The 26,281-nt window shown below is 44.7% G+C and overlaps 1 protein-coding gene across 5 annotated transcripts in view; it reads right to left on the bottom strand.

Annotated features, from left to right (window-relative positions):
• Positions 1-26,281, bottom strand: part of Enox1 (ecto-NOX disulfide-thiol exchanger 1) — a 565,092-nt gene that overhangs the window by 91,495 nt on the left and 447,316 nt on the right. For all 5 annotated transcript variants that reach the window (XM_075949640.1, XM_075949644.1, XM_075949642.1 and 2 more), the window contains 2 exons: positions 18,601-18,707; positions 14,081-14,198 (listed from right to left, as the gene is read on the bottom strand). In XM_075949640.1, coding sequence (XP_075805755.1) covers positions 14,081-14,198; positions 18,601-18,707 — 225 coding nt within the window. The remainder of the gene's footprint in view (positions 1-14,080; positions 14,199-18,600; positions 18,708-26,281) is intronic.

Raw genomic sequence — 26,281 nt, 5'->3', positions numbered from 1 at the left:
TTGTGACCTCCTTGACAAACCTCTATCTCCAAAAATATTTGCATTACAATCCACAACAGTGGCAAAATTACAGTTATAAAGTAGCAATGAAGATAATTTTACGGTGTGGGGGGAGGGGTCACCACAGCATGAGGAACCATATTAAATGATCACGTTAGGAAGGATGAGATCATTGGCCTAGGCAGATAGACGGGCAAGGCCAGCAGAAGAAGGGACAGGCTTTCCTAACAGTCGGCTGGGCAGGGATAGAAGCAGTCGCTCCTCCAACCCACAGCAGCCTCCCTTAGCAGATGGTCACTGAACGTTCCTCATGACTTTTTCTCCCTAAAAGGCATTATTTTTCTTTTCCTGATGCATGCGTTACACACACATACACACACACATAAATAATGATGATAATAATAATATAGTAATAATAATAATGATGTTGATCCCATTTCCTGAGGAGCACACACATCCTGCCCTGGGCAGCCCACCAGTGCCTTTTCTTAAGCTCTGCTTTCTGAACCTGATCTCTCTGATTCAACCCAATCCAGCTGCACAGACACTTTGAGAAGGGAACTCCACTCTCCACACGCAATCTCACCACAACTTGCTTCAGAGCCGCCTCTCAGTCTCCTTCTCAGACCTTAATGTGACCTACAGATGGCTCTGCCAGTCTTTCACTAGGTTTCGGCATCTAAGAGCCTTGTCCCAGCTTTAGTCCCTGGGCATGGCCTTCGAGGCATCTCTGCAGTCTGAAATGCTCCTACATTTCCTCAACCCCTTTCCTCTTCTACTCTGGATGCTACTTACTGCCTCCCCCGAGACTGTGACTGGGCACTTCCACGAATCCTCCAGGCTGCCGCCATCCTTCCGACCCCCACAGGCTGTCCTGCAATACTCTTCTTAGCCGCTATCTTTCCCACGGTGGCTGCCTCGTGGTTCTCACAGAGGTCAGATTGAACTTTTAGAACCTTGAACCTTGAACCTCAGCCTTTGGCCTGGCTTCTGCCACAGGAGAGGAGGTCCCTCAGGTAGGCAAGCTCTTTCCAGGCTGGTTACAGGCTACAAAGACGTGACTCCCCAGAAACTGCCTGACATGCCTGCTTCCTCTCTGACCACCAACATGGGAGAATGGTCTTGGCTGTGCAGCAGGACCTCTGGCCCTGGCTGGACCAGGCCTTTCTGAACCAGCCCGTCCCGCTTCCCTCTTCAAGCGGTCCTTCCTACGCTAATCAGTGTATGTTCACTGTGCCTGCTGCAGGCAATTTCTTCACCAGGGCCTTGCAAGCTAGAATAACACCACTTCCTCTCCATTCTCTTTCCTTTAGCCCAGTCACTTCCTGTCCATCACACGTTGACCTTTGACCTTGGTTTTAGTCTCTCTCACACTGTTGTCTTGTCTGTTCTTCCTTCCCTCCTATCATGAAGAACCACCAACCCTCATGTTATTGGCCCTTCTCTCCACCCTCTGTGGAATCACGCCTCAGAATCACTTGGGGCGTGTTTTGGAAGCAGATGACTGGGCATTAGCCCAGGACACGGGTACCTATGCAGGTCCCCAGGTGATCCTTATGAGTAGCTCAGAACGGGACGCTCACTCATACCATCTGTGTGTACCTGCACTGTTGCTCTCCACTGCAGAGCAAGGTATTTTCAACGTGCCATAAATCCTTTCATCGACTCTTCCCCGTAACCTGAGGCTGAGCATGAGCGTACGCTGCCTTTAAGAAAGCTGGTGGCTGGAGAGTGGACACCGTCGGGCAAGCTGTCCCGGAAACACTAAGCTGCATCTAGGAGTCTGGCTCGGTTATTTCTCCACGCTGGTCAGCACTTCACCGGGAGGCCAGTGCTCAGTCTCACAGGTTCCTTTCTCCACAGGTCTACTGTTTTCACACCTGAATAATGTTCTCTTCAAAACAGCTCCCAGAGGCGTCCGGCCATCTTTCAGCTCAGGAGGAAGCCCAGGGCAGCTTCTCAGAATGCCGGGCATTTCATCCACACAGATGGCTCTGGTTCCACTCTTCGAACAACACACTTATTTCTACACTGGAGTTCTCCAGAAGCCTGATTTGGGCAACACAGAGTCCATCTTTTCTAAGCCCTTGGGCAGGAGAAAGCAGCAAGCGTTTTATAAACTGTCTGCATGGCTAAATCATAGCAGTTCCCGCCCCCTCCAATGGGGAGAGAAGTTCAGACATTAGAACCTTTTCTATATTGGGTAGGATAACCTTCCTCACACCTTCGCTCAGCCAGGTTTTTGCTTTGCTCATTAAGGTGATTTGTTTTGAGTTTCTGACGAGTATGATTTCCAGGTACCAAGGTTTTATTCTCACCAGCGGCTCCTCACAAAGGCCCAGCATATGCTGAGTCCCCCGTTCAGGGCTATTAATCACACACTGAATGCTCTGAAATGGCACTACCTTTTTTTTCTAATTGAGAAATAGAGCTGTTTGGGCAAGTTTATTAGGTGACCTTGATTAAATTAAAGGGGTCAGGGATGGAACAGGCTTCAAGCCCATCGTCAATGATATTTTTTTAAAAAAAAATGACTTCCTTCTAATTAAGCAGAAATTAGCATGAAATATTTTGTTTCTGAAAGGTTAAAAGAATTCCTCGGAGGAGGCAGTTCTCTTGTTACTTGCTTCTTATTGAACTCCAGAGAAAAAGTGCTGTGGAGAACTTTCTATAAAGCGCTTTGTTAACACGGGGCTGATGATCTGGCATCAGTTATAATATTCCTTAGGAGCCTGAATGTTACATAGCAGGGGTTGGGAAAAAAGTCTATGTTAATTTCTATTAAAAAATCCCCAGGACCTTGGTGTGGGAGGTCCTTCTGTGTATGTGTTGCTTTTATTGGTTAATGAATAAAGAAGCTGGCTTGGCCTGTGATAGGGCAACATAGAGCTTGGTGTGTGTGGGGGGACTAAACTGAATCCTGGGAGAAAGAAGGCGGAGACAAGAGAGATGCTATGTAGCCTCTACCAGGGACAGAAATATTAGAACCTTGCCAGTAGGCAATGAGCCTCGTGGTAAAATATAAAATAATGGAAATGCGTTAATTCTAGATGTAAGAGCTGGCTAGCAATATGCTTAAATGATTGGTCAAGCAGTAATTTAAATAATACAGTTTCTGTATGATTATTTCGGAAGTCTGGGTGGCCTGGAAATGAATGAGCGGCCTCCCCCAATAGGACCTAACAACTTTCACTAACAAAATAAAATAAAGATATATTTTTCATCTGCAGTAATTTCAACCTTGTTCTAATTTCAAACAATACCATTCTTTCTCTTAGCTTTGTCCTTTACCTATCCATATTTCCCCATGATTTAATACCCTGAAAGGGTGTCTCATTCTTTCTGTCCTAAAGAGTTATACACAAGTCTTCGATACACAACAAGGAAAGCCCAGTCCCACAGGGAAGAGGGAAGCAGCCTGGGGGATCAGCTAGTGTCTCTAAGGAGCAGCGGCTGTGAGAGAAACTGCAAACTTCTCTGTACCTCCATACTGCTGTTCCTACCAATACTGGAGCCCAGTGGACATGGGCTTCATGAAGGAGGGAGGCACCAATAGCTTTGAGAAAGACAAGGTGAGGGGACAGGATGAACTTCAGTCCGTAAAGTGCTTGCCTGGTAAGCCTGAGGCCCTGAGTTGGATCTCCCGGAAACTACGTTAAAGAAATCAACCCAGGTATCACAGCGCAGGCTTGTGACCCCTGCCCTGTGGGAGATATAGACAGCTGGATCCTTGGACCTCACAGGCTGGCCAACCAGCCCAGCCTACTAGGTGAGTTTTAGGCCAGCAGGTGAGAGGGTGGGCCAGCAAACCTAAAAGGTGACTGCGAAACAATGGCTAAGGTTGTCCTCTGGCTTTCCACATGCACACATATACAGACACAGGGTTGGGGGAGGGGACTTTGAAGCTTGATATCAAGTCTCAGACTTGGGACAAATATCTCAGGGTCCTTATCTGAAAAATGTGAAAACATTGTGAAGTATAGGGAAATTATGGTCTTTGTTTTCATGTTTGGCTCCAAATGAAGAACAAAAATATCCCCCAAGTGATGTGAAATAAGTTCTTCCTAGCAGTAGCTTCTTGTCTGTCCAAAGATCCTTCATCTGCCTACTGTGTGCAATGCTGGGAATTCTGCAGGGAAAAGGGCCCTATGTGGGGCAAGGGGCGAGAGACTCTCACACCTCAGACGTGCTCATCCTATTGGCTTAAAAGCACACAAAAGTTTCTCTCAGGCTCACAGAGCTGAGATGAACTGTCATTTTTCAGAGTCTCTCATCTCTCACCATTCTTTATAGCAAGGGTTCCCTGCTGGCTTCGGGCAGTAACTGAGTGTACAGCAAGTGAAGGCTATCCTAGGCAAAGGCTATCCTAGGCAAAGGAGGACTGTAACGGGCTGTGAGGCTTCCTAGAATGTATGAACAATGCTTTCACTTCAGGGACCGAGTCTTAATTAGTCTTACACGACTTTAGTAATTTCCCCTTTAATCTGGCACTTCCAGACAAAAGCCATGGTCCCAGACACACTGTAATGATCCAGTGGATGTTGTTCAATTTTGTCACTGCTTTGTATTGTGACAATGCGTCAGATAATCACAGAGGCCAAGAGCTAAGGCCCGGGAAAGGGATGGTTTTAGGAATTACGCAAACTGTACTAGAAGAATCTGGTATGAAGAGAAAAATAGAAACCGATTGGTAAGTCACAAAGAGAAGAATAAAAGTTCTCATCCTGTCCCCAAAAGACTAGCCAAATATAATACAGATTGAGCCTTACAACTTATAATTACAATAACTCAAGAAGGTCCACTATTGACTTTTTATATTTATTAAGCAATTCCACTTATTACTGGAGGTACAAAAACTCAATTTTGGTCCTTATTGAATTCAGAATATTGAGGAAAGAAAACATATTGCTTGTAGTGTCTCTTCCAGAGCCAACCTTCCCTGGGTGTGGGAAGTGCGGTGAGATTGATATTGTCCTGTATGCTCTCCCTCAGACTTCTATTTCAAGGATGTATTTAGAGGAATATCTTATAAAGAAAAGCCCTGGAAACAGGGAAACAGGGAGAGGCACTTCAATAAGTCCTGAAATTAGATGTTGAGCCAATACACTGGTAGTCTTGTGGGCTCTCGCTGGCCCTAGGGGTGCAAAGAAAATAGGGAATCTCATGGGAAGTCAAAGGGCTGATATTGCAGCTTAGATCAATCATTTACTGTGTGCTCATGTTCAGAGAGAAGGATCCTTATTTTTCTCTTGATCACTTTGGAGAGTTGGGTAACGGAGAACACTGGCTGCAACTGTGTGCATGGTTCATCCACTCACATCCTGACACTTCTTCAAACTGTTTCTTCTTTCTGTCTATACCCATATAGCAGGTGCTCTTTAAGGAAATATCTTTCAACCAGAAGACAGACTGTGCAAGTTTCCTGAATATTTATTTTTGTTGGAGTTGACTTAAAAGCAGTTTCCTGGGTGCACCTTTACTATGCAACACTGGCGGGACCTGTTCGGCTAACATCCTAAGGTTCCTTACACTGTCAGCACCCAGCTGACTTACTATTGCAGGAATCAATCTTGCTACGGGTGTCTGCGTGAACCAGTGTTAGCAGAGAGGGGGGCTTGGACTTTAAGGCTGCTGAAATTAATATGTGTTCCATCATCTTTTATCATGTTCCCCTTTTCATAGCGACTATATTATTCACAGTTTTTTTTTTTAAAAAGAGAACTTGGAAGCTTTTTCTCATCATCTGCAGCTGTTCTATGTACCCTTCTTTCTGCAAGCTATACCCTCACACCCAGCCAGATGTGATGTCTGGCTAACTTTTATTGGTACAGAATTTTAAACTTAATGTTTCTCGTGTTCATTACATATACACACACCTCTACAACTGTAGGCATTTTAAAAATACACAAAGAAGGAAAAATAAAAATCATTTATAATAAAAAATCAAATTAGCATCTTTTACAGACACACTCTAAATATTTTTACTTATTTCCTTATAGCTCTCCTCCTAACATATAAATTTTGCACGTACACTTATGTAAGCACACATTCGGGATTACTCACATACGTAATTTCATAAATGCTTTTATCACTTAGCAACCACACTGAGAACCTTGGATTGTGCCATTTAAAAATCTCTAAAACATGATTCTTTTTCCAAATCTGATGAGATGTATCACTAAACAATACTCTACTGCAGTGTGTACCTAATAGTACAGTGAGATATTTAAACATTTCGAAAGTAATGCTGGGAAATGAAAATGTATATAACCGCTTCGAGATGCAATGGCCACATACCCCAAGTGTAAACCCAGAAGCTGTAGAATCAGGAAGGACTCACCGTGGAACATGCATTGTCCAGTCTGAAGCACTGCAGTTGACATGTCAGCAACTGTGGCCCCAGAGAAGATTCTCTCTGCTCCCCTGCTAGTGGTTAGAGTTTAAATAAAAAAAAAATTTCTTCCTTAAAAACTTCTCAGGAGATTTTACACATTGTGTCCTGAAACCGGGATGCTTCGGTTCTGAACACATTGTTCCAAGTCTCAAAACTACTCAGTCGGCACAAGAGAAGCATCTCGGAGCCACAGGAAAGCATATTATGATAACAACTCGTAGGCTGCTTTAAGCATCAATTCCCAGGACTTCTAATTACAAGATAAACATGCAATGGAAAGTGGAATTTCTGAAAATAAGAGAGGAAACGATGACTTTTTTTAGGTTCCTTTTCCGTTAGTGTGTGGCTACCTGATCGGGATGATGTCTGGCCAGGGTCTCCTTTTCCATTAGTGTATGGCTATCTGATCGGGATGATGTCTGGCCAGGGTCTAATAGCTTGACGCCACCAAGTGTGCTTAGATGAACAATGAGATATAAAAACATGAGGATAAGGACATCGATGCCCATCGGCAGTATATCATGGTGCTAAGATGTTAGCAACAGCTATGCTGTAATATGGTTTGATATTGATTCTCTTGGCCAGTGTCCCACTTTGACAGCCTTGGAGGCACACTTTAAAACTTGAGATGGAGAGACATGGAAGAAAATCAATGGGTAAGAACTTTTCATTAGTAACTGGCCTCTATATCTAGGGCTTCTCAGCCATGCTCACATTTAATGGAGCTGAAACATGGTCTTGGAGGGCTGTCTCTGTAATTAGGCCTCGAGAAGCTCAGGTGTGCACTCATGGTAGCCTCAGCTCCCAGTGATTTGTGAGAAAAAGCCACGAGCCAACAGGGAACACAGACTTGCTCTGCATTTAAGTCATTAACATAGCAGAAGGCTTTTAAAAATGTATAAGCCGGCCTGTCTAAAACCCAAATAATGTAAAATTATCTCTATTGAGCTTTACAAAATACATTGAAATAGATAGTTCTGCTACACAGAAGGGCAAAAGATGAGAAATCCAAACTTTCCCTCTAGCATGGCAGCAGCCATATTTTCTGCTACATTCGCCATCCTTAGGTACTTCCTTCCTTCAGAGGTTGTATTTTGTTTTTATATGAGAAGTAGGTTTGCTCTGAAACCATGCTAGCTGCCTTTCAAGGGGAGGGCAGTGAGCTAACATGCTGAAAGTGTCTTCTGTGAGCATCTACTGAAATCACAGGCGAGCCAGACTTTGATAGCACACAGCAGCGTTGAGAACAAGTTCCCTTTTCATGGTCGGGCATGCCTCGGAATGGCTTGCAGAGTAAAGGCGGAAACCAGTTAAGGCAAGGTGATGGAGCCCCATGCTTAGCAAAACAAGAGACACCTACAAACTCACCTGGAGCCTGCCATCTAACCCCTTCCAGGATTAGTCTGCTAGCTTTTTCCAGAAGTCGTGAAGACTACCCTTAAACTCCAACAACACTGTGCTAATTTTGCTCCAACTCGAGCCGAAAAACATATTTTAACATCCTGTCAGGACGAGATGCTAAGAGTGTCGATAAAATGACACTCCAGTAAATGTAAATTTAGACTGCTGTTACAGGCCCCTGCCTGGCTCCAGGAGGTGTTAGGTTGCTATAGTATTTGCCATAGCAACTTCGCATCTTATTACATAAATATTCCCTTGGTGTCCTTCGAGCCTGCTAAGGAAACTGGGGAGTCTCAGTGAGCCTTAACACAGCGAGATGCCCCAGCCACAGGGAGCCGAAAAATATTGGGGTACTGTGGGCTGTATGCAAGAGGTGAGGTTGAGACACCCCGCCCCCATTGTCTGAATCTTTCCTTGGCTCTCCCTTTCAGACAATGATTTAGAGATCCTCACTCCCTTCTTCTGCCTGGTAGGTAGACTGCAGCCCAAGCCTTCTTCAGGGTCCAGAAGGTCTCACTCTCAGCCTTGAAGAGCCCCTGTGCATTGTGTACATGCACCTGGGGGTGGCATAGGGGAATCCATCTATCCCATCGAGGGAGCCTTCCTGGCTCCAGGCAGAGCATAGGTGTCGGACCCTAACCAGGGCTCCACTGAGTTTTTAAGGGCAGCAAAGCAGCGGAATCCTGGAGAGACCCTTAGATGATCACCTCGCCACAGGCGATCTCAAAAACACAGGGCCATTTTACCGGAAGTAGTCGATTACGGAAAGTTTGCTCATTATGAGGGAAGTCAGGAGTCAACTGTGGTATTATTGCTGGGTTCCGTAGAACAGTAAGGGCATACGTTTACGGTAGGATCAAGAATGTATAATCCAGATACATAGGGACTGTCTGGGTAGCAGGAAGGCTTCCTTCAGAAAGGGCTCTTCATCTACAGGGTCCATTTAATAGCATCTGTCTCCAAGTATTTAACAGGGAAATCAATTTTCAAGGACAAATGGTTTTTATATTTTTTAAAGAAGTCTGTCTATTATGGCAGGGAATTGTAACTGTATATAAAATCAGGGAACTGAAAAATCGACCCCAAACCAACATTTATTTGAAGTCCGTTGGTAAGATTTGCACAGTGTATAAAAACAAAGTAAAACTATTCCCTGGTTGGCCCTAGATTCCCGGAAGACACACAGCTGAGGCCGAAAAGCGAGGGCTTGTCTTTGGTTCCAGGGTCCTTCCTAGATGCTACTGCTCTTAGGAGATGTCCGAGGCTGTCAGGACATGAGAAAGCAGCTTGTCCTAGCCTAGGCTTCTACTCAGTGCTGTCCCTGCCTTGGGGAGCATGGGCCCTGGCATGCAGCTACCAACTGAGCCCCCACTTTCCATAGAAGACACCTCTTGTTCTGTCAGATGCTAAACCTCTGTGGATAGCTGCCCCAGAGCACAGTTCAGTCTCTCTCTCTCTCTCTTTCTCTCAAGAGACCCTTAGGCAAGCTGCCTTTGGCACAGACATTTTTAGTCAGCTGGAGGACGTTAGTTTGGTATTTAGTAACTCCTGTGCCTGGCTGTTGTGGATCCTGCGGTGAGCCTCTTCTCAGACTCCCCGTGGGGGCATCCCCACTGGGCTTTCAGAATCTAATTATGAGGGGAATTGGGTAACAGAAAATCAGAGATAATCTTGGAACTCAAGAAATCAAGGGGACAGATGAAGATGACCTTAATATTTATAATTTTCAACCCAAGGCATCCTGCTATGGGTACAACTATTCAGATCAAATACTGCTATTCTAATTAACATTGACTCACTAATTTGGCTGGAAATCACTGTTCAACTTCTTGGTGAAATGAAAGACAACAATAATAAAACAAAATGGTATTGTGGGTTTCTATGGACAATTGACAACGTAGAGAAGGCTTCGTTGCTCAAAAAGTGTTTGTGGGTAGGGAGAGGCTCAGTGGGCAGAAACACTTACTGTGCAAGTCTGAGACCCTGATGTTGATCTCTAGAGCTGAACCCAGTTTAAAAAGAAAAGGGTAGGGGGGGGGGGAGGAGCTAGATGAGGTCATACCTAATTAGGTGGGCGGTAAAGGCTGGAGAAGCACCAGGAAGCTTGAGGTTTGGCTGGTCTGGAATATGCAGCATAGTGACAGAAATAGCAAGAGACAAGGCGGGAGGTGGAAGTGACTCCAGGTCTTCGGACCTATCCACTTCTATGCATGCCTAGACGCACACAGGGACACACACATTCATACCAAGAACCCAGAGCTTCAGTGAGGTTCGGTTAGAATCTCAAAGGATTTGTTATATACTGTAGAATGGTTGAAGGGTCGTCAGTTACAAGCAAGGACACTTTCATTCTTCTTTTCTAAAATTTGTGATTTCTGAACATGCATGGAAGAGTGGATGGACGGCATAGCCTTAAGACAGGGATGGGTGATGCCACACTTAGCTTCCTGGCTTTAGGACATACCTATTGTTCAGCCTGGTGCCTTAATTAACATACCGCGCTTTATTTCTTCGAAAGGCATCCATCACATCCCCCGGAGGGCAGGGGTACCAGGTCTAACTCTCTCGTTTGGAGGCACAGTGCCTTCACCATGCCACCATGGTGCTTTGCCAAAGAGGCCTATCCAGCCAGTGACACCGAGTTTCGAACACAGTTCTGAACGTCTTGGCAAAGGCAAGTATCCATCTTAACATGTGCCTTTTAAATCGAATCAGAGCAAATGTTCTCAGTGTTAACTGTCTTGTGAAAGAATGCCGATGGGATGGAGGGGAAGATACAGGTCAAGGTCAACATATTTGTTTGGAGACCGGGTCTGGGGCCAGGGGCTGGAGAACAATGGAGACAACAAGCAGAACACTACCGAGTTGCGCTTGGCCTTATTCATATGATCAAAAGCTCCCCCCCCTCCACCCCCCCCCCACCCCCCCCCCCCGCAATGGATTGTTGAACTCGAACAATTCTAAAACTTATTCGGTTCCTCCACGCCAAGCCTCCCAGGTGCAGCGTCCCTCCTGTCCTCCTTGTATGCAGCTGCCCCCACTTCCACGGAGAGAAAAAGATGGACAGAGCCAGGGAAGGTGGCAGGGGTGGACGGAGGACTAGTCGTGGGTTTAACTAACTAGATGTGGCTTGGTTCCAGCAGGAGGCAAACTAAGCAGTCGCCCATTCGCACTCTTATCAAAAGGTGGCTTTCTAGGCTCCAGCGGAGGGGGCCGGTTTTCATCAGTGGATGCTTTGCGAAACCTGCCATGGTTTTCAGTTTATTAGCAGAACCATTTCCATTTCCATCACTCTCTTAGCTTTGCTCCAATGAATGCCTTTTCCCTCGGAAGACCCACCAATGACAGAGTGTGAACGGTCTGCCAAGAACTATATTAAAGCAGAACCAGGGAACTCTAGCCAAAGATATGCTGTTAATCATTTCACACAGAAAAAAAGAGTAAAAAATAGGATGGCAAAGACTTTACGACCAGAAAAGCGGAAACACATTGAAATATTTTGGTTATTAAGAAATAAAACCCAAGGTATCATGCAAGCCCTTATATACATAACCAACTGTCCTCTCCGTCTCTCTGGCAATCTCCTGCCTGCTGCAGTTGTCTCTGTCCTAGCGGGGATATGCCATGCACCGGGAGCTCCAGCCTGACCACCCTGAGGAGTACGGCTTCACCATGTCATCGGATCACAGGCAGAAGGTTCCCTAAAAGGTGTTCTTTCCCAGAATTTCTGAGAATTTCTGGGTCGGCTATTTCCTTAGGACACTTGAGGCAAAGAAAAAGAGAGAAACTTCCTGCTGGGAAGAGATGCCTCCTGTGGAGGGGAGTGAACCTCACTTTGCTGTTCGCAGTTCCCATCAGTTCACGAGAGCAGGGCATTCTGGGGAAGCATGTGGGTGACAGCCAGCCACACGGGTTTACCTAAGAATGAGTGGTGGGGAAAGGCTCTCCTTTAGGCTCTGAACTCTCTGTCCCTGCCCTCCTCCTTTGCTTCAAGTCGTTATTATTAGCATGGTTTAGTCCAAAGACCAGACGGGAGTTCTTGCCATTAGGCGATGCCCCTGAGTACTCAGGGCTGAGAGAACAACGGCCTGCTTGTGGGCAGGATCTCCAGGGCCCCGTGGAATAAAGATGGCCAGCTGCTCCCTCTTCTCTTTAATCAGTCTGTGCTCTGTGCCGGAGCCACATGCCACGTCCTCCAGCCCAGCTCATTTGAAGAAACACAAAAAGGACTTTGAACTGCTGGGGCCTGGCATTTGAACTCCAGGCCTTTCGTTTCTTCCCTTGGTACGTGGCAGACAGCGTGTGCTGCATTTGCTCATTAATTCTGCTGACCAAGTAGCATGCCTGGGGAAACCTTTAAGGTGTAGGCTGTGCTTCATGATCTCATCGGATGCCTGGTGCATAAACCAAGAGGGATGTGGGAAATGGCTCTCCAGTAGGCCTCCAGGGGGGACTGTTGGTCTCTGAGGAGGGCTCAGGTCCTCGCCACCTCTGTGGGCATGTCTAAAGTGAAGTCCTGTGGATGTGTGATTGGTTTTTTTTTGTTTTTTTTAATTTATTTATTTATTAAGAGGATGTGTGATTGTTGATGGGATTTGCCAGATTGACTGAGGGAGCCTACTGTCTATTCATCCTGATGCCAGGCTATCCTAAACAAACTGTGAAATCGCATGCATGTCTCCCTAGGAAATCAAAGGGCTGTTTAAAAAGAAATGATGCATATACAAAAAAGGCACAGGGTCAGCACGGAATTTCAGACTCCCTCAGTTCTTTTCCACCTAACGTTAAGGATCTTAAGAACTCAGCTTTCACTTTAAAAATTATAAAACTATGTAGAAAAGCAACATTTTATAGCAGGAGCACATGGAACTTCTAAAAATCACATGACTACCCCTTCTTTTCATATATGAAGACATACAGAACAGAAGTGCCCATAAGGACAGACTTCTCCAATAACGGGATCCAAACCTCAGAGTGGAGCAGTCCTGAGAAAGGTGTCTCTACCTAATGAGAGGCATAAACATTGGGCAAGCTTGCAGACATGGGTCTGGGAAGTCCCTGAGAGACAGTGTTTGCTTGCATGCTAAGCTTCTAAAGAAACTTCAAGGATGGGACTTGGGGGAAGCCAGACTTTCTAGGACAATGTCTCTGCAATGTCAGAAAGTATTCAGTGGGCTTCCCTAAAGATCTTTCATTACAGAACACCAGGTCCTACTTCCCTGTCCTGCAAGTGTGTCTCAGTGGGTCCTGATAGTGTCAGGAGAGAGACTGATGTCTGTCAACACTGTGTTTGATGCTACATAACATCCACAGAGAACCACTGACCGTCCACTGTCTGCTCTGACACCCAACTGATTATGTCTAAGTTCTATATCCCATATCCTCCAGGCTCATGGAGTATTCCTAAAAATCACTTACGATTACCCAGAATTGCCTCACCTTGTCCCCTCCATAGCGAAAATAGTATATAACACTATGCAACACTGGGCTGGCGAGTGCTCACACTTGGTGCTTAGTCATGTACATCATAAATAAGCGCATCTCTTCTATATAGTCTGCCTAGCGTCATTTCCTATCAGGGAAACTCCAGAGGGCAAATGCGGGGAGGTCTTTGCTTTTACCCCTACACTTCTATCAACTCATTGGCCAAGGTCCTCTATTTCAGTCGCCTACAGTCTTTGAGCTAGAAGCCGGAGACAGGTGTGACTCCCATGTGACTCTCAGAGACAGTGCAAATCGGTCTTAGATAAGGCAGAGCGCACAGAGAAGGCTTTCCTTGAGGTCCACTCTTAACTCAAGGAGTGGACGTCCCTCACTTGGTACCAAGTGCGGCCCCCATCTGGATGAAAGGTTAGGTGAACTGTATTGGGGGAAAGAGTTAATTTTCCAGCATGCTGGCTCGGAGCGTAGCAAGCTTCTTTAGGGACTGAACAATTCCTGAGCAAGAAGCACGTGGACCGAGACTGAGTTTCACCTGTAATTCGGCATCAGCCGTGGCTGCCACCCTCTGGAAAAGGGGTTTTATGGGAACCGGCACCCATCCCTGAAAAAAGCATAACGGCCTGAGATCTACGTACGGAGAAACAACTGGAGCAATTTAAATCATCGTGTTCCCAAAGAGGAGTTTAATGTTCTATTAATAAAATATAGTCACTCAAAAGATGAAAGTTTAGTGTAACTCAAATAAAAGTGAGTTATGTGGCCATTTCCTCATGCTTCTTCCCCACGTAAGGTTCGGGGCTCGTTATGATGCCTCCTGGGGGACCTGGCAGTTGCCAGCATTACCTGATTCATCGACTCTCATTTTTTTGGTTGGGCTGTCACAGTTCTCATCATCGGACATCTCCATCTCCTCCTCGCGGCGGATGCCCATGAGCTGCTCGCTTTGAGCGTTCCGGAGTTCCTGAAAGCACAGGGTGCGTGAACATCAGAAACATGGCCACCGTCATTGCGCCATTTCCCCACGGTCTCTGGCAGATTACGACTCACGTATCAACACTTAGAGCCTAAAGCGCCCACCCAAAATCTAGAAGAATGTTGTGAGGGGGATGGGTAGGAGGAGCGGCTGAAGGCTTTAGTGTCAGACTTGGGAGAAACCCTTGCTCGCCAGTGACTGGAAGGGCTCTGCAATAAATTGGTGGATCCCACTGTAGTCGCAGGTCCTGATTAACAATGTCTGCTCTGGCGGGGCCACCGAAAGGTTACAGAGAACTAGCTGCTACAGAGCTGGCACACAGAAGTGGCATCAGCTGCTAGCAGAGATGTGAGCAACGGGGTTTTAAGGAGGCTATATTTAGATTGCTTTTAATGTCGCTTTAAGAATACTGCTATACACCGATTTTGTTCAGTTTGCTTCCTGGAGCATTATGGTACTAAGGATGAAATGAGTTAAGACATTTAAATACTTTAGTGTATATGTGTGGCATGTATGGTCGAATCAACTTTTTAATTTTTTTTTCTTTTTGAGACAGAGTTTCTCTGTGTTACAGTCCTGACTGTCCTGGAACTAGCTCTTGTAGACCAGGTTGGCCTTGAACTCACAGAAATCTGCCTGTCTCTGTCTCTTGAGTGCTGGGATTAAAGGCATGCACTACCATAGTCCAGTTTATTTTTGTAAGATTTATTCATTTATTTATTTATTGTTTATACAACATTCTGCCTCCATGTATGCCTGCGTGTCATAAGAGGGCACCAAATCTCATTTAGAGATGGTTGTGAGCCACTATGTAATTGCTGGGAATTAAACTCAGGACCTCTGGACGAGCCAGCTACTTAACTTCTGAGCCATCTCTCCAGCCCTTAGTGTATATGTGCGGCATGTACATGTGTGTGTGTGTGTGTGTGTGTGTCTAGAGACTGAAGTTAGCGTTTTTCTCTCTTGTTCTTCACCTTACTTTCTTCATACAGAATCTCTCACTGATTCAGACTGGGTGGCTATAAAGCTCTAGAAACTTCCGGTCTTCACGTCTCCAGCTCTGAACCACAGGCCTATGGCTATGCAGTTATTTATAGGGATCTGAACGTGTGTCCTCACGTTTGCTTACAGACTGAGACATTTCCCTGGCCCTGCATGTAAAAGGCTCTTGCTCTCACGCTAGACACTGTGTTGAACTGATTTAAAGTAGTCTAGATATGATTTATCCAAACATTCATTCATATATTCATGACATAACATTCAAAGGACACTTAATCAAATAAACACAGAGAGGTCTTCTCTTTCATAGCCTGTTACTGTGTTCATGGGGCTGTAGTTTTGTGGTAGTGATGGCTCAGCTATTCCTTTTTTAACTACAGATCTGTGGTCTGAGGACCTGCCATGTCTAGGGACTGGGGTTAGCAGTGGATGAAATCAAGCAGGAAATTTCATTGAGCTTCTGTTCACGGAGAGGGGGATAACACCAAGACAAGCGTATTTGGCTGCCATGGTATGTTAGAAAATCCATTGTGAAAAGTACCAAATTACACATAAAATCCTTACCAATGTTTCTAAAATCAGAATGCTGTAATTGTTTACGTTAATTGGCTATATCATTAATTTATACCCTACTGTGTTTTATGGAATGGTGACGCCTTATACACTCTGTTCTCAGAGCATGTACTGTTCTCAAACAGACCTAGAACAGGGAACGTTGTTCTGTTTTCTTCTATTAAAGGCCTCTAACTAAAAGCCAAATACTTAAGATACTTTTACTTTATAATAAGTCTATGAGAAACAATAAAAGTAAACAATTCCACCAACTTACTGGAGGCATGACCACTGCCCACTCAGTGGGTCTGCCCCGCTGCCCTGGCTTCAGAAGTCTTTCCTTAGCTCGCAGATTTGAACTGCCGCAGGATGGGAGAAAACTCCGTGCTGTTAGCAGTATTCTAATGGACACCTCTGCACCCAGGGGATTATATCCTTGTGGAGGACAGGGAAGCAAGACCGCAGACAGTCACAGGGCAGTCCCTAGACATCACTGGGACGATAAACACCTCCCTTTGTGACCATGCCACCCAGAAGGAAGAAGGGCTGATTCTGTCTTAAATAAGGCTGCCGGGTCTTGGAGGAAGACACCACATGAGATTAGCGGGGAAATTTCCAGGCAACGGACAGCTAATTTTTCTATTGCTGAAGAGTCCAGTTACCAAAGAGGCGGCTTGAAAAAAAGCCCAAACAAGGAAAAACCAGTTGGAAAGAATAAACAAGGTGGAGGGGGCGGTTGCTTAGTTCTGCAATTAAAGACAAACTGTCACATGACAGTTGTTTTGTGGGGAAGGTGGCTGGAAGGGGAGATATTGGAGGGAGGGGAACCTAGGGTGTTTCCACAGGGTGCCCGTGGTTCAGCAGTAAATCGCTAACACACTCTAATAAATCTGTAGAGGTGTTGCAGGTAATTAACAGATGCTGTACATGGGAATGCAGAGAAATCAGGCCAATTATCAAGCTTATATGCAACTGAGACATGATCCACAATGTTAAATCACTAACTGGTATTTAATCAATTAAGCAACACGTCGGAGAGAAAAAATAAAAGGTAATTTAGAATTCTGTTTTCTCATGTTTTCCAAGAGATAAGGTTGGTTATTGGCAAGAGGGACTTTTGAGAATGGCATTCCAGCCCTCTGGAGTCTCCATTCTGTCTCCCAGGATGGAGAAAACAAGTAGGATTTCTCCGACAAAGGCAGGCAGCCCGACATGCTGTGCTCTAAACAGCGCCAGAAGTGGGAGGGCGAGAGATGAAAAACAAAGTGGGCCCAGGCAGGAGGCAACGCCAGTATCTGATGTCCGCTGACCCACATGGAGAATGGTCTTTCTGTGCCCACATGTTTTCAGCATACTGACACTCACTGGGTGTCTGCTAAAATTTCCTTAGTTACATTTTATTTTATATGAATTTTTTTAAAAAATCCAAAGGTTTGCCATTCTCAAATCTGAATCATCATTGAGTTTTCATAACCCTCAAGGTCTTTATTGCATCATAAACAGAGGCCCCTTTTTAATGCCCTCCTCTTGAAAACCAACTTTAACTTGGGTTGCATTTTGGTGTCAGAGAGAACTATACCTACCCTTCCTTTGGTTTGGGAGCCCTTGAAAAATGAAAGAGAAATCCTACCTCCTCCGTACATTCCCCAACAGTGGAAGCAAGCTGGATCGGTCACCAGCCACCTTCTTAGGCACTAGTGACCACTTAAAAACGCCCTTACCAACAACTACCCTAGTGTTTTCAGCATCCCATGACTGTGAAGTTACTCAGTAATCGCCATAATAACAGTGACAATAAAGAACTACTTAGTATTCATGTGGCTATTACATGTAGTGCCATTGGTATTCAACTGCAATTTAACATTAGTTAATGGGCACTTAAAATGCTACCCGGATGATTGATGTCACAGTGCTTTGTGTTTCCTCAAACTCTTCATAAAACACTTATTTTTTCCAAGTGGGAGTCAGAAGCATTACATAAATAAACCTTACCTTCTATAACTTTGTGATTTTTGAGAGAGGGGAGTGTCTCTTAGAGAACTTTAACATTGACATGCTAGAAATGAGGCGGCATCCACGTGAAAACCATTCTCTCACTCAAGAAGAAGCAAAGGAAGATGGGATACTTACTTTCACATTACAGGTTCAAAGCGTACGCTACAGGTGGAGTCAAAAATAACAGCTGGATGACCAATGACTAATGACACAGCTTTGTCTGTCTAGGGAGCAAGGAAAGTCAAGGTGTGGCCTCTTTCCTCGGCGGGGGTGGGGTGTGGGGGGGAGATACTCACACTCCGCACATGCATTGAATGCTGTGAACGCAGCTAGCCTGGACATTTGCCCCCACCATGAGCTTTGCTCTGGGGAGAGAGGTGACAGACCCTCCTGGCTAGCCCAGTGGACAAGGCATGGCTGATGACAAGACGATATGGAGAGGAAGGCATGCTTGTCATTTCAAGCCCAAAGAGCCAACTGTCATCACCACATAGATCACAGAAGGAAAACGCTGTACTTTAACGGTTAGCTTTCTTGATTGGCTCATATAGACATTTCCATCTAATTTTAGCTAAAGCATCTTGGTTTGTTTTTGAGCGAGCTCTTTACTAGGAATGGGAAAGACTCTTTTCTCCCTTGGAGAGGAGGAGATAACGTTCTAAGTGTGAAGGCGGCTGCTTTTCTGGACGAGAAATGAAGTAAAAGCTGGAAGTGGAGGGGGACAATGAGGACAGTGGCAGGAGGGCTGCCCGCTGTAACAAAACCATTAGCGGCTACAGCCACTCTATTCTCTGCCAATCCAGCTGTGTGACGGTGGTTAGAAAGGAACAGTAAAATCACCAACCTCGGAATGCTTTCGCCAAATGTCTATGTTCTTGCGCTGAGCTTTCGAGAAATGGTCCCAAGCTTTTTGTCTGGTAGAAGCGTTGAAAACGGCCACAATCTGCTCAACTTTGGTGAACAAGGAAGTCAAACAAGACAAGTAATTTATGTTGTGATCACTCTAGGGAAGCAAAGCAAAGACACTAGGAGTCTATGGATGATGTCACAATAGAAACAACATCATCAATATCCATCCAACTTGTGCCTTTTTGTACTTACAGTTTAGCAAGGTTGGGGATGTCTCCCTTCAAGTCTGTCTCCATAACGTTAGGTTAAAACAAATTCTATGGATGACTGGGGAAAGGATCATGGGTATCTACCTCCAAGCATCCTTTAGCTGTTGTTTATGAATCTGATATGGCAGATTACAGACCTAGGTCTATACGTATATAGACCCTGATACTGTCATACAAATAAAGGTATATAAAGTCCTGCCCAACTAGGGATTTCAAAGTAAGATCAGGTAAGTAAAGTAAGCCCAAGAACCAAACATGTATCATTTTTCTTTGTTCTCCATCTCAATGGTTTAAGTACAACCCACTGAAGAAGACTCTGTGTCCAAGGTCCAAATTGGGGGCATAAATAGTTGTGTTATAGCTTCCTCAGCTTCCATTTTCCTCCCCACTTTTTTCTCTAAGGACTGAAGCCAGTCCTCCTGCCCATTGGCTGGTGACAGGTGCAACCCATTCCTCGTGAAGACAGACCAAAGCTCACCTGGGCAGCCGCTCTCACCTGTGGGTCTGACTTCAGCATTCCCAATTGAGCCCATCCCCTGTCTTCTACTGTTCTACAATCACTTTCATAAACATCCCCTCCTGACTCTCACACCCTTTGAGACTGTAATTCTATCACCTTGACTTCAGCCATCAATTCTGTTATCTCCAGGGACAGTGGTATTAGGATGGAAAATGTTGAGGGATTGCAAAAAAATTATATAGAGGAAAGGATGGGGTCTTAGTGAATGTTAGGTATGGAGCCAACCAACTATAGACTTGGTCGGTCTTACTTGAGTAGTTGTTGATCTGGTAAGTATGGGGGTAAGGGCACACTAGTGCTCTGAGTCAGTCACATGACTAAACCTGAACTAAATATGGAGTTCAGTTCTTATGGATGCTAGCACTGTATCACACTGTATCCTAGTGATTCCTGAGGCTTTGTTATAAAAAAAAAAAAAGAGGACATCAATTCTCTACCAGATCTTCAGGCATTTAAAAAAAACCCACAATAGCAAAGCCCCTAAAGATGAGTGACCTTCAGTGGCAAAATAATAGCACACAAAATGAACAAGTACATGATATGTTTCGAGCAGTGGTTCTCAACCTACGGGTCACGACCCCTTGAAGGGGGTGTCAAATGACCCTTTCACAGAGGCCACACATCACACATATCAGATATTTACATTACGATTCATAACAGAATTACAAATTACAGTTGTGAAGTAGCAACACAAGTAATTTTATGGTTGGGGGTCAGCACAACATAAGGAACTGTATTAAAGTGTCACAGCATAGGAAGGTTGAGAACCACTGTGCTAGAGGGAAAGAAGGTATGTTTCATTTCTCATGACACTGTTAATATTTCCTATAATGCTAATAAATACTTCTTGGCCTTGATCTCCAGTTATTTTCACATGGAATATTAGTAATTGCTATTTTGTACCTGAGAAAAACCTCAATTGTAAACTCATCTAGAAAACCCCATTCTCACTTATGGTGATATTTTGTTTGTGCTTTAACAAATAAAGCTTGCCTAAAGATCAGAGCATAGAACCAGTCACACTAATTAGCCGTAGAGGCCAGGCAGTGGTGGCACACACCTTTAATCCCAGCACTCAGCAGACAGAGGCAGATGGGTTTCTGCCTCTGTTCAAGGCCACCCTGAGCTACAAGAGGGAAATACAAATCAAAACAACTTTGAGATACCATCTTACACCTGTCAGAATGGCTAAAATAAAAAACACCAATGATAGCCTTTGCTGGAGAGGTTGTGGAGTAAGGGGTACACTCATCCATTGCTGGTGGGAATGCAAACTTGTGCAACCACTCTGGAAATCAGTGTGGCGATTTCTCAGGAAATTCGGGATCAACCTACCCCAGGACCCAGCAATACCACTCTTGGGAATATACCCAAGAGATGCCCTATCATATTACAGAAACATTTGTTCAACTATGTTCATAGCCGCATTATTTGTAATAGCCAGAACCTGGAAACAACCTAGATGCCCTTCAGTGGAAGAATGGATGAAGAAAGTGTGGAATATATACATATTAGAGTACTACTCAGCGGTAAAAAACAATGACATCTTGAATTTTGCATGCAAATGGATGGAAATAGAAAACACTATCCTGAGTGAGCTAAGCCAGACCCAAAAAGATGAACATGGGATGTACTTACTCATAATTGGTTTCTAGCCATAAATAAAGGACATTGAGCCTATAATTTGTGATCCTAGAGAAGCTAAATAAGAAGAACCTTCATCTGGCGATTGATGGAGATAGAGACAGAGACCCACATTGGAGCACTGGACTGAGCTCCCAAGGTCCAAATGAGGAGCAGAAGGAGGGAGAACATAAACAAGGAAGTCAGGACCACGAGGGGTGTGCCCACCCACTGAGACGGTGGGGCTGATCTATTGGGAGCTCACCAAGGCCAGCTGGACCAGGACTGAAATAGCATGGGATAAAACTGGACTCTCTGAACATGGTGGAGAATGAGGGCTGATGAGAAGCCAAAGACAATGGCACTGGGTTTTGATCCTATTGCATGTACTGGCTTTGTGGGAGCCTAACCAGTCTGGATGCTCACCTTCCTAGACCTGGATGGAGTGGGGAGGACCTTGGACTTCCCAAAGGGCAGGGAACCCTGACAGCTCTTTGGACTGGAAAGGAAGGGGAGAGGAGTGGGGAGGAGGAGAGAGGAGTGGTGGGAGGGGGAGGGAAATGGGAGGCTGGGAGGAGGTGGAAATTTTTTTCAATAAAAATAATAATAATAAAAATAAAAGAGATTGAATCAGTCAAAAAGAGAAATAGATCCAAGCAGCGGTGGCTCACCACTAGGGAGGTGGAGACGGGAAGTAATATGGCTGGGTGGAGAGAGGAATATAAGGCAGAGGAGACAGGAGCCCAGGGCATTCAGGCTGAGGACTTGTAGAGACAGAATACCCATTCAGGCTGAGGATTTCAGAGAGGTGAGAACCAGTGGCTGGCTGCTCTGCTTCTCTGCTCTTTCAGCTTTCACCCCCTAATATCTGACGCTAGGCTTTTAAAATTAAGACCAATTAGAATTTGTGCTACACTCATGTTATACTACGAATCTGTTTATATCAGTTTTAAGAAGAACATTTTCCGCAGCAGGGGCTTACATTCTCCCTGGCTTTTGAGGCATACCTGTTCTGCCTCAGAAAGCTTTCAGGTTTGCCACCCTGAACCACGATATGTGCTGACCTTCATCTGACCTTTACCCTCAGTGTGCAGCGTGGGGTGGACACCCAGCCTCTCTGCTGGCTTTGTCTGTCTGCAGGCTGGGATCACTGGTGATTCAGCTGTCTCTTGGAGCATCAGCCTGTAGAAGCCAGAAGTCCTCTCAGACAAAGTCAACAGGCAGGGCTGGTGACGCTGAGGCTCCATGGCTTTAAACAGCAAAGCTCTTTGATTGGCCCCATTTCGAAGAGGAAAAGCTATGGCATACAGGGTTAGTACTTGGGTGGGGATAATAGAAATTCTGCTATCTGCTAGAGAAGACTCCTAACGAGGATGATACCATAAGGAGTAAATGATGCATATTCACAAATGGGGGAAGGCTTGGAGGGAAGATGGACCACTGGTGAACATGAGGAGTAGAGAGAGGGGACAGAAGCCAGAACCTGGCTCAGGATGGTACAGGATAAGGGTGAAAACATCCAATACACTCAGGTATGTGCCTCAGTTAGTGAGAGGACCTGATTACTTTACTGAAGGCCATAAAGTAAATTTATTCATTCATTCCTTCATTTAACACACACCTGGGGTCTGATAAGGTACCAGGCAGCTGCTAACTAGAAATGCACAGATCAGATAGTACTCTTGTTTCCAATGAGGCCTAGGTCTTGGAGATGAAAAAGAAATAAAACTATTGAGCTATATATTTTTCTCCACACCCTTCCCTGCCTCTCCTCTCCTCTTCTACCCTTTCCCATGGACCCCATGCTCCTAATTTACTCAGGAGATCTTCTCTTTTTTCTACTTCCCATGTAGATCTATGTATATCTCTCTTAGGGCCCTCTTTGTTGTCTAGGTTCTCTGGGATTGTGAGTTGTAGGCTTGTTTTTCTTTGCTTTATGTCTAAAAGCCACTTATGAGTGAGTACATATGATATCTGTCTTTCTGGGTCTGGGTTACCTCACTCAAAATGATGTTTTCTAGCTCCATCCATTTGCATGCAAATTTCAAGACATCATTATTTTTTTTTCTGCTGTGTAGTACTCCATTGTGTAAGTGTACCACATTTTCCTTATCCATTCTTTGGTTGAGGGGCATTTAGATTGTTTCCAGGTTCTGGCTATGACAAATAATGCTGCTATGAACATAGTTGAGCACATGTCCTTATAGTATGATTGAGTATCCTTTAGGTATAGACCCAAAAGAGGTATTGCTGGGTCTTGAGGTACGTTGTTTCCTAATTTTCTGAGAAATTGCCATACTGACATCCAAAGTGGCAATAAAAGCAATTTAAAAAAAAAGAAAGTTCAAAGACACCTTGGGTGAGTTTGAGGACAGGGGGCCAGTTAGTGAACCCCTGATAAGAGGGAAAATGAAAAAGAAGAAGAAAAAAAAAGGAGAAGGAAAAATGTGTTTCTATCTTTTAATGGTTTTCATATATCTGACTTAGATTTTTATGATAAATTTGCATATTACTTCAATATGTTTTATGCATTTGAGTTACATCCTAAACGTCCATGATAGCTAAGAAATGCAAAGAGCCTTAACATACATCAAAGGAACACTAATTAATTTTTGTCCATGAAATAAATCATTGTGCAACGTTAAATTCAATGCCTAATGTCTTTAGTGAAGATAGCAGAATACAGAACGACTCTATGGTAGTCTCTCATGCGTGTGTGTAACCTGTGTATCTCTGAAACCATACGTAAAAAATTTAAACACTCTTAGCTGTTGTTGTCCAACAAAGACTGTTTCTGCAAAGGAGGTCATGAGGATTGGGGTGGGGGAGGTTGTGGTTTTTGGCTGTAAATACTTTTGGATAGTGTTTCACCCTGATCTTTCGATAATCTGAAAAAACAAACTTCCATGTACAATAAAAATGTTATGATTCTGAAAGAATGAAAGGAGACAATTACTCTGTATGAGAGGTCTGTTGGACCACTTTGAGAACAGAGTAGAGTAGCCAAGCCGGGATCACGGAATGAGGGGTCCTGTCAGGAAAAAGGCGATGTTGTGCCAGGTCTTAACTGCTGATGCGCTCAGGAGAGAAGCCTGTGAGTTGGAGATGTGAAAAGACTTGCCATGGAAGTTGCTGGAAGGGAGGAGGGTAAGGCCATGAGAGAAGAGACAGGGAAGGACCATGTGCTAATCCAGGACGTGCAGTTGCTGCCATCGGTCAGGGAACACGGGCCAGCCTGACTGGTGTGGGAGACGCGAAGAAGGCAGAGCCACAGCAGACGCTCGGAATGAGGGTAGGGTGAGCGAGCCATCTGATAGAAAGCAGCATCCAGTGTCTTGCTAAGAGGATGTGCAGGAGGGCAGCTAGGATGACACAAGCTTGGGAAGAGCAGCAGAGATACAGAGAACAGGTATGGATGGAGGGCTGAGCAAAAAAGGTGGGGAACTGGCTCTCGGGCATACATAGTGAGCTCGAGTGTTTGCTGAAGGCCATCCAAGTGGAGCGGAACTAAGAATCGAGGTTCAGAAAGACACCAGATATTCTGAGAGATGTCTCAAATTCTCTGGTCATTCTCTCAGTCTCTTACAGAGTTCTCTTCAATAAGATAAGTAAGTAAAAGGAAAACTGGATGGGATTCAATTATATCCTTTTCTTATGAGATGTCTTACTGCATAGTCATGCACATACACGCACACACACAAATACTCACTCACACACACCACCACCACCACCACCATCACCACCACCAACGAGAACTCAGAAAGGCAAAAATGGTGCAACTCAACTTCGGTTTGAAAACAACTCACAGCATTTGCATGGCACAGCTCAGGCTCCTGTTTTGGCAGAAACCTTCTGAGCAAGATGTCTGTTCATTAGGAAATGTGTTAAGACAGTTCAAAGAGAATGTCCCAAGGACTGTGATGCAAAGATAACATGGCTTTAAAACCACAAATCAGGATGGTGCTAATCTTGATGTCACAGGTGAAGACCATATGCCTTCCATCGTTTTTGTGAAAGACTCAAGAAGTTCGTGATCCACCCTACCGCTTAACGCTTCTCTGGCATCGTTCAGACTGTTCCTTCTACACACAGTGAAGCCACACACAATTGCTCACTAAAGGCTCACCACAACTTCACTGCTCAGAGGACGGGTTACAGGCAGCGAAGGCTACACACAGTTGTGCTGTGGAAGAACACATTCGGGCCTGCACACTATACGGTGCCTTTGCCACCCTTGGCAGCTTGTAAGGCAAGAAGGACTCCAGGATTCTGTGTCAGATAAGAAGCCTAAAACCTGCACCATGCATGCTTCTTAAAACAAACAAACAAACAAACAAACAAAGCATAGATCCCTGATAATTTGGAACTATTACTGACACAGCTCTCAGTCAGAAAAAAATGTAGATTTGCCAGGCCCATCTCGCAACTCTTGCCTACAACCTGCTTTGTGTTCTGTGTAAGCCGGGTTTTCTGAGGACCATGAAAAAGTCAGTGACGACCTCTCCAGAAGCTTGCACGGATGCCAGTCCTCATTAAATGCCATCCCAGCGTGCCTATTCTGCCTAGCACGTTTACACAAACAGGAGAAAGGGGGCACATGGCCTTAAAGGAGCTGCCAATTACTGTGTGACTGTAAATCCCAACTTGTGATTATCCCATAGGATAATCATGTGCACATATACAGACACACAACATGCACACAGACATAGTTGTACTTCAATGTTAAAAACATTTCTTACGGCTGGAAAGTTGGCCCCAAGATCACTGGCTGCTCTTCCAGATGACAGAGTTCAATTCCCAATACCCATTTGCTGGCTCACAAGTTTCTGTAACTCTAGTTCCAGAGGATCTGACTCCTTATTCTGGCTTCCATGGACACCAGGCAGCAAGTGGAGCATAGACATACATGTAGGAAACACACACACACACAAATAATAACATCTCTTGAAAACTAAATAGTTTATAATCCTTCCTTTGTACTTTCTCCTATCCCCAGATGTTTGGACATATGCTGAGTGTAGAACAGATTTCTCTCTTGATAAAATAACTTAATTAACTACTTTAAAATATACTGATAGTAGCCTTACTCAGAATACCCAAAGAGGATATGAAAAGATTATACACTAATGTATTAATTGAAAATTAGACATACCACAGTGTAGAATAGAGATTCATGGAAGACCATGAAGTATTGATACCTATTAAAGGGCAGATGTCCCCTGAGAAAACTATGCTTGGTTAATAAAGTCAATCATCAAGACCAC

This window comes from Microtus pennsylvanicus, chromosome 15, assembly GCF_037038515.1.
Source record: "Microtus pennsylvanicus isolate mMicPen1 chromosome 15, mMicPen1.hap1, whole genome shotgun sequence".
NCBI lineage: Eukaryota > Metazoa > Chordata > Mammalia > Rodentia > Cricetidae > Microtus > Microtus pennsylvanicus.
Note: the sequence above shows the minus strand (reverse complement) of the source record. Positions and strands in the feature narration are given on the sequence as shown.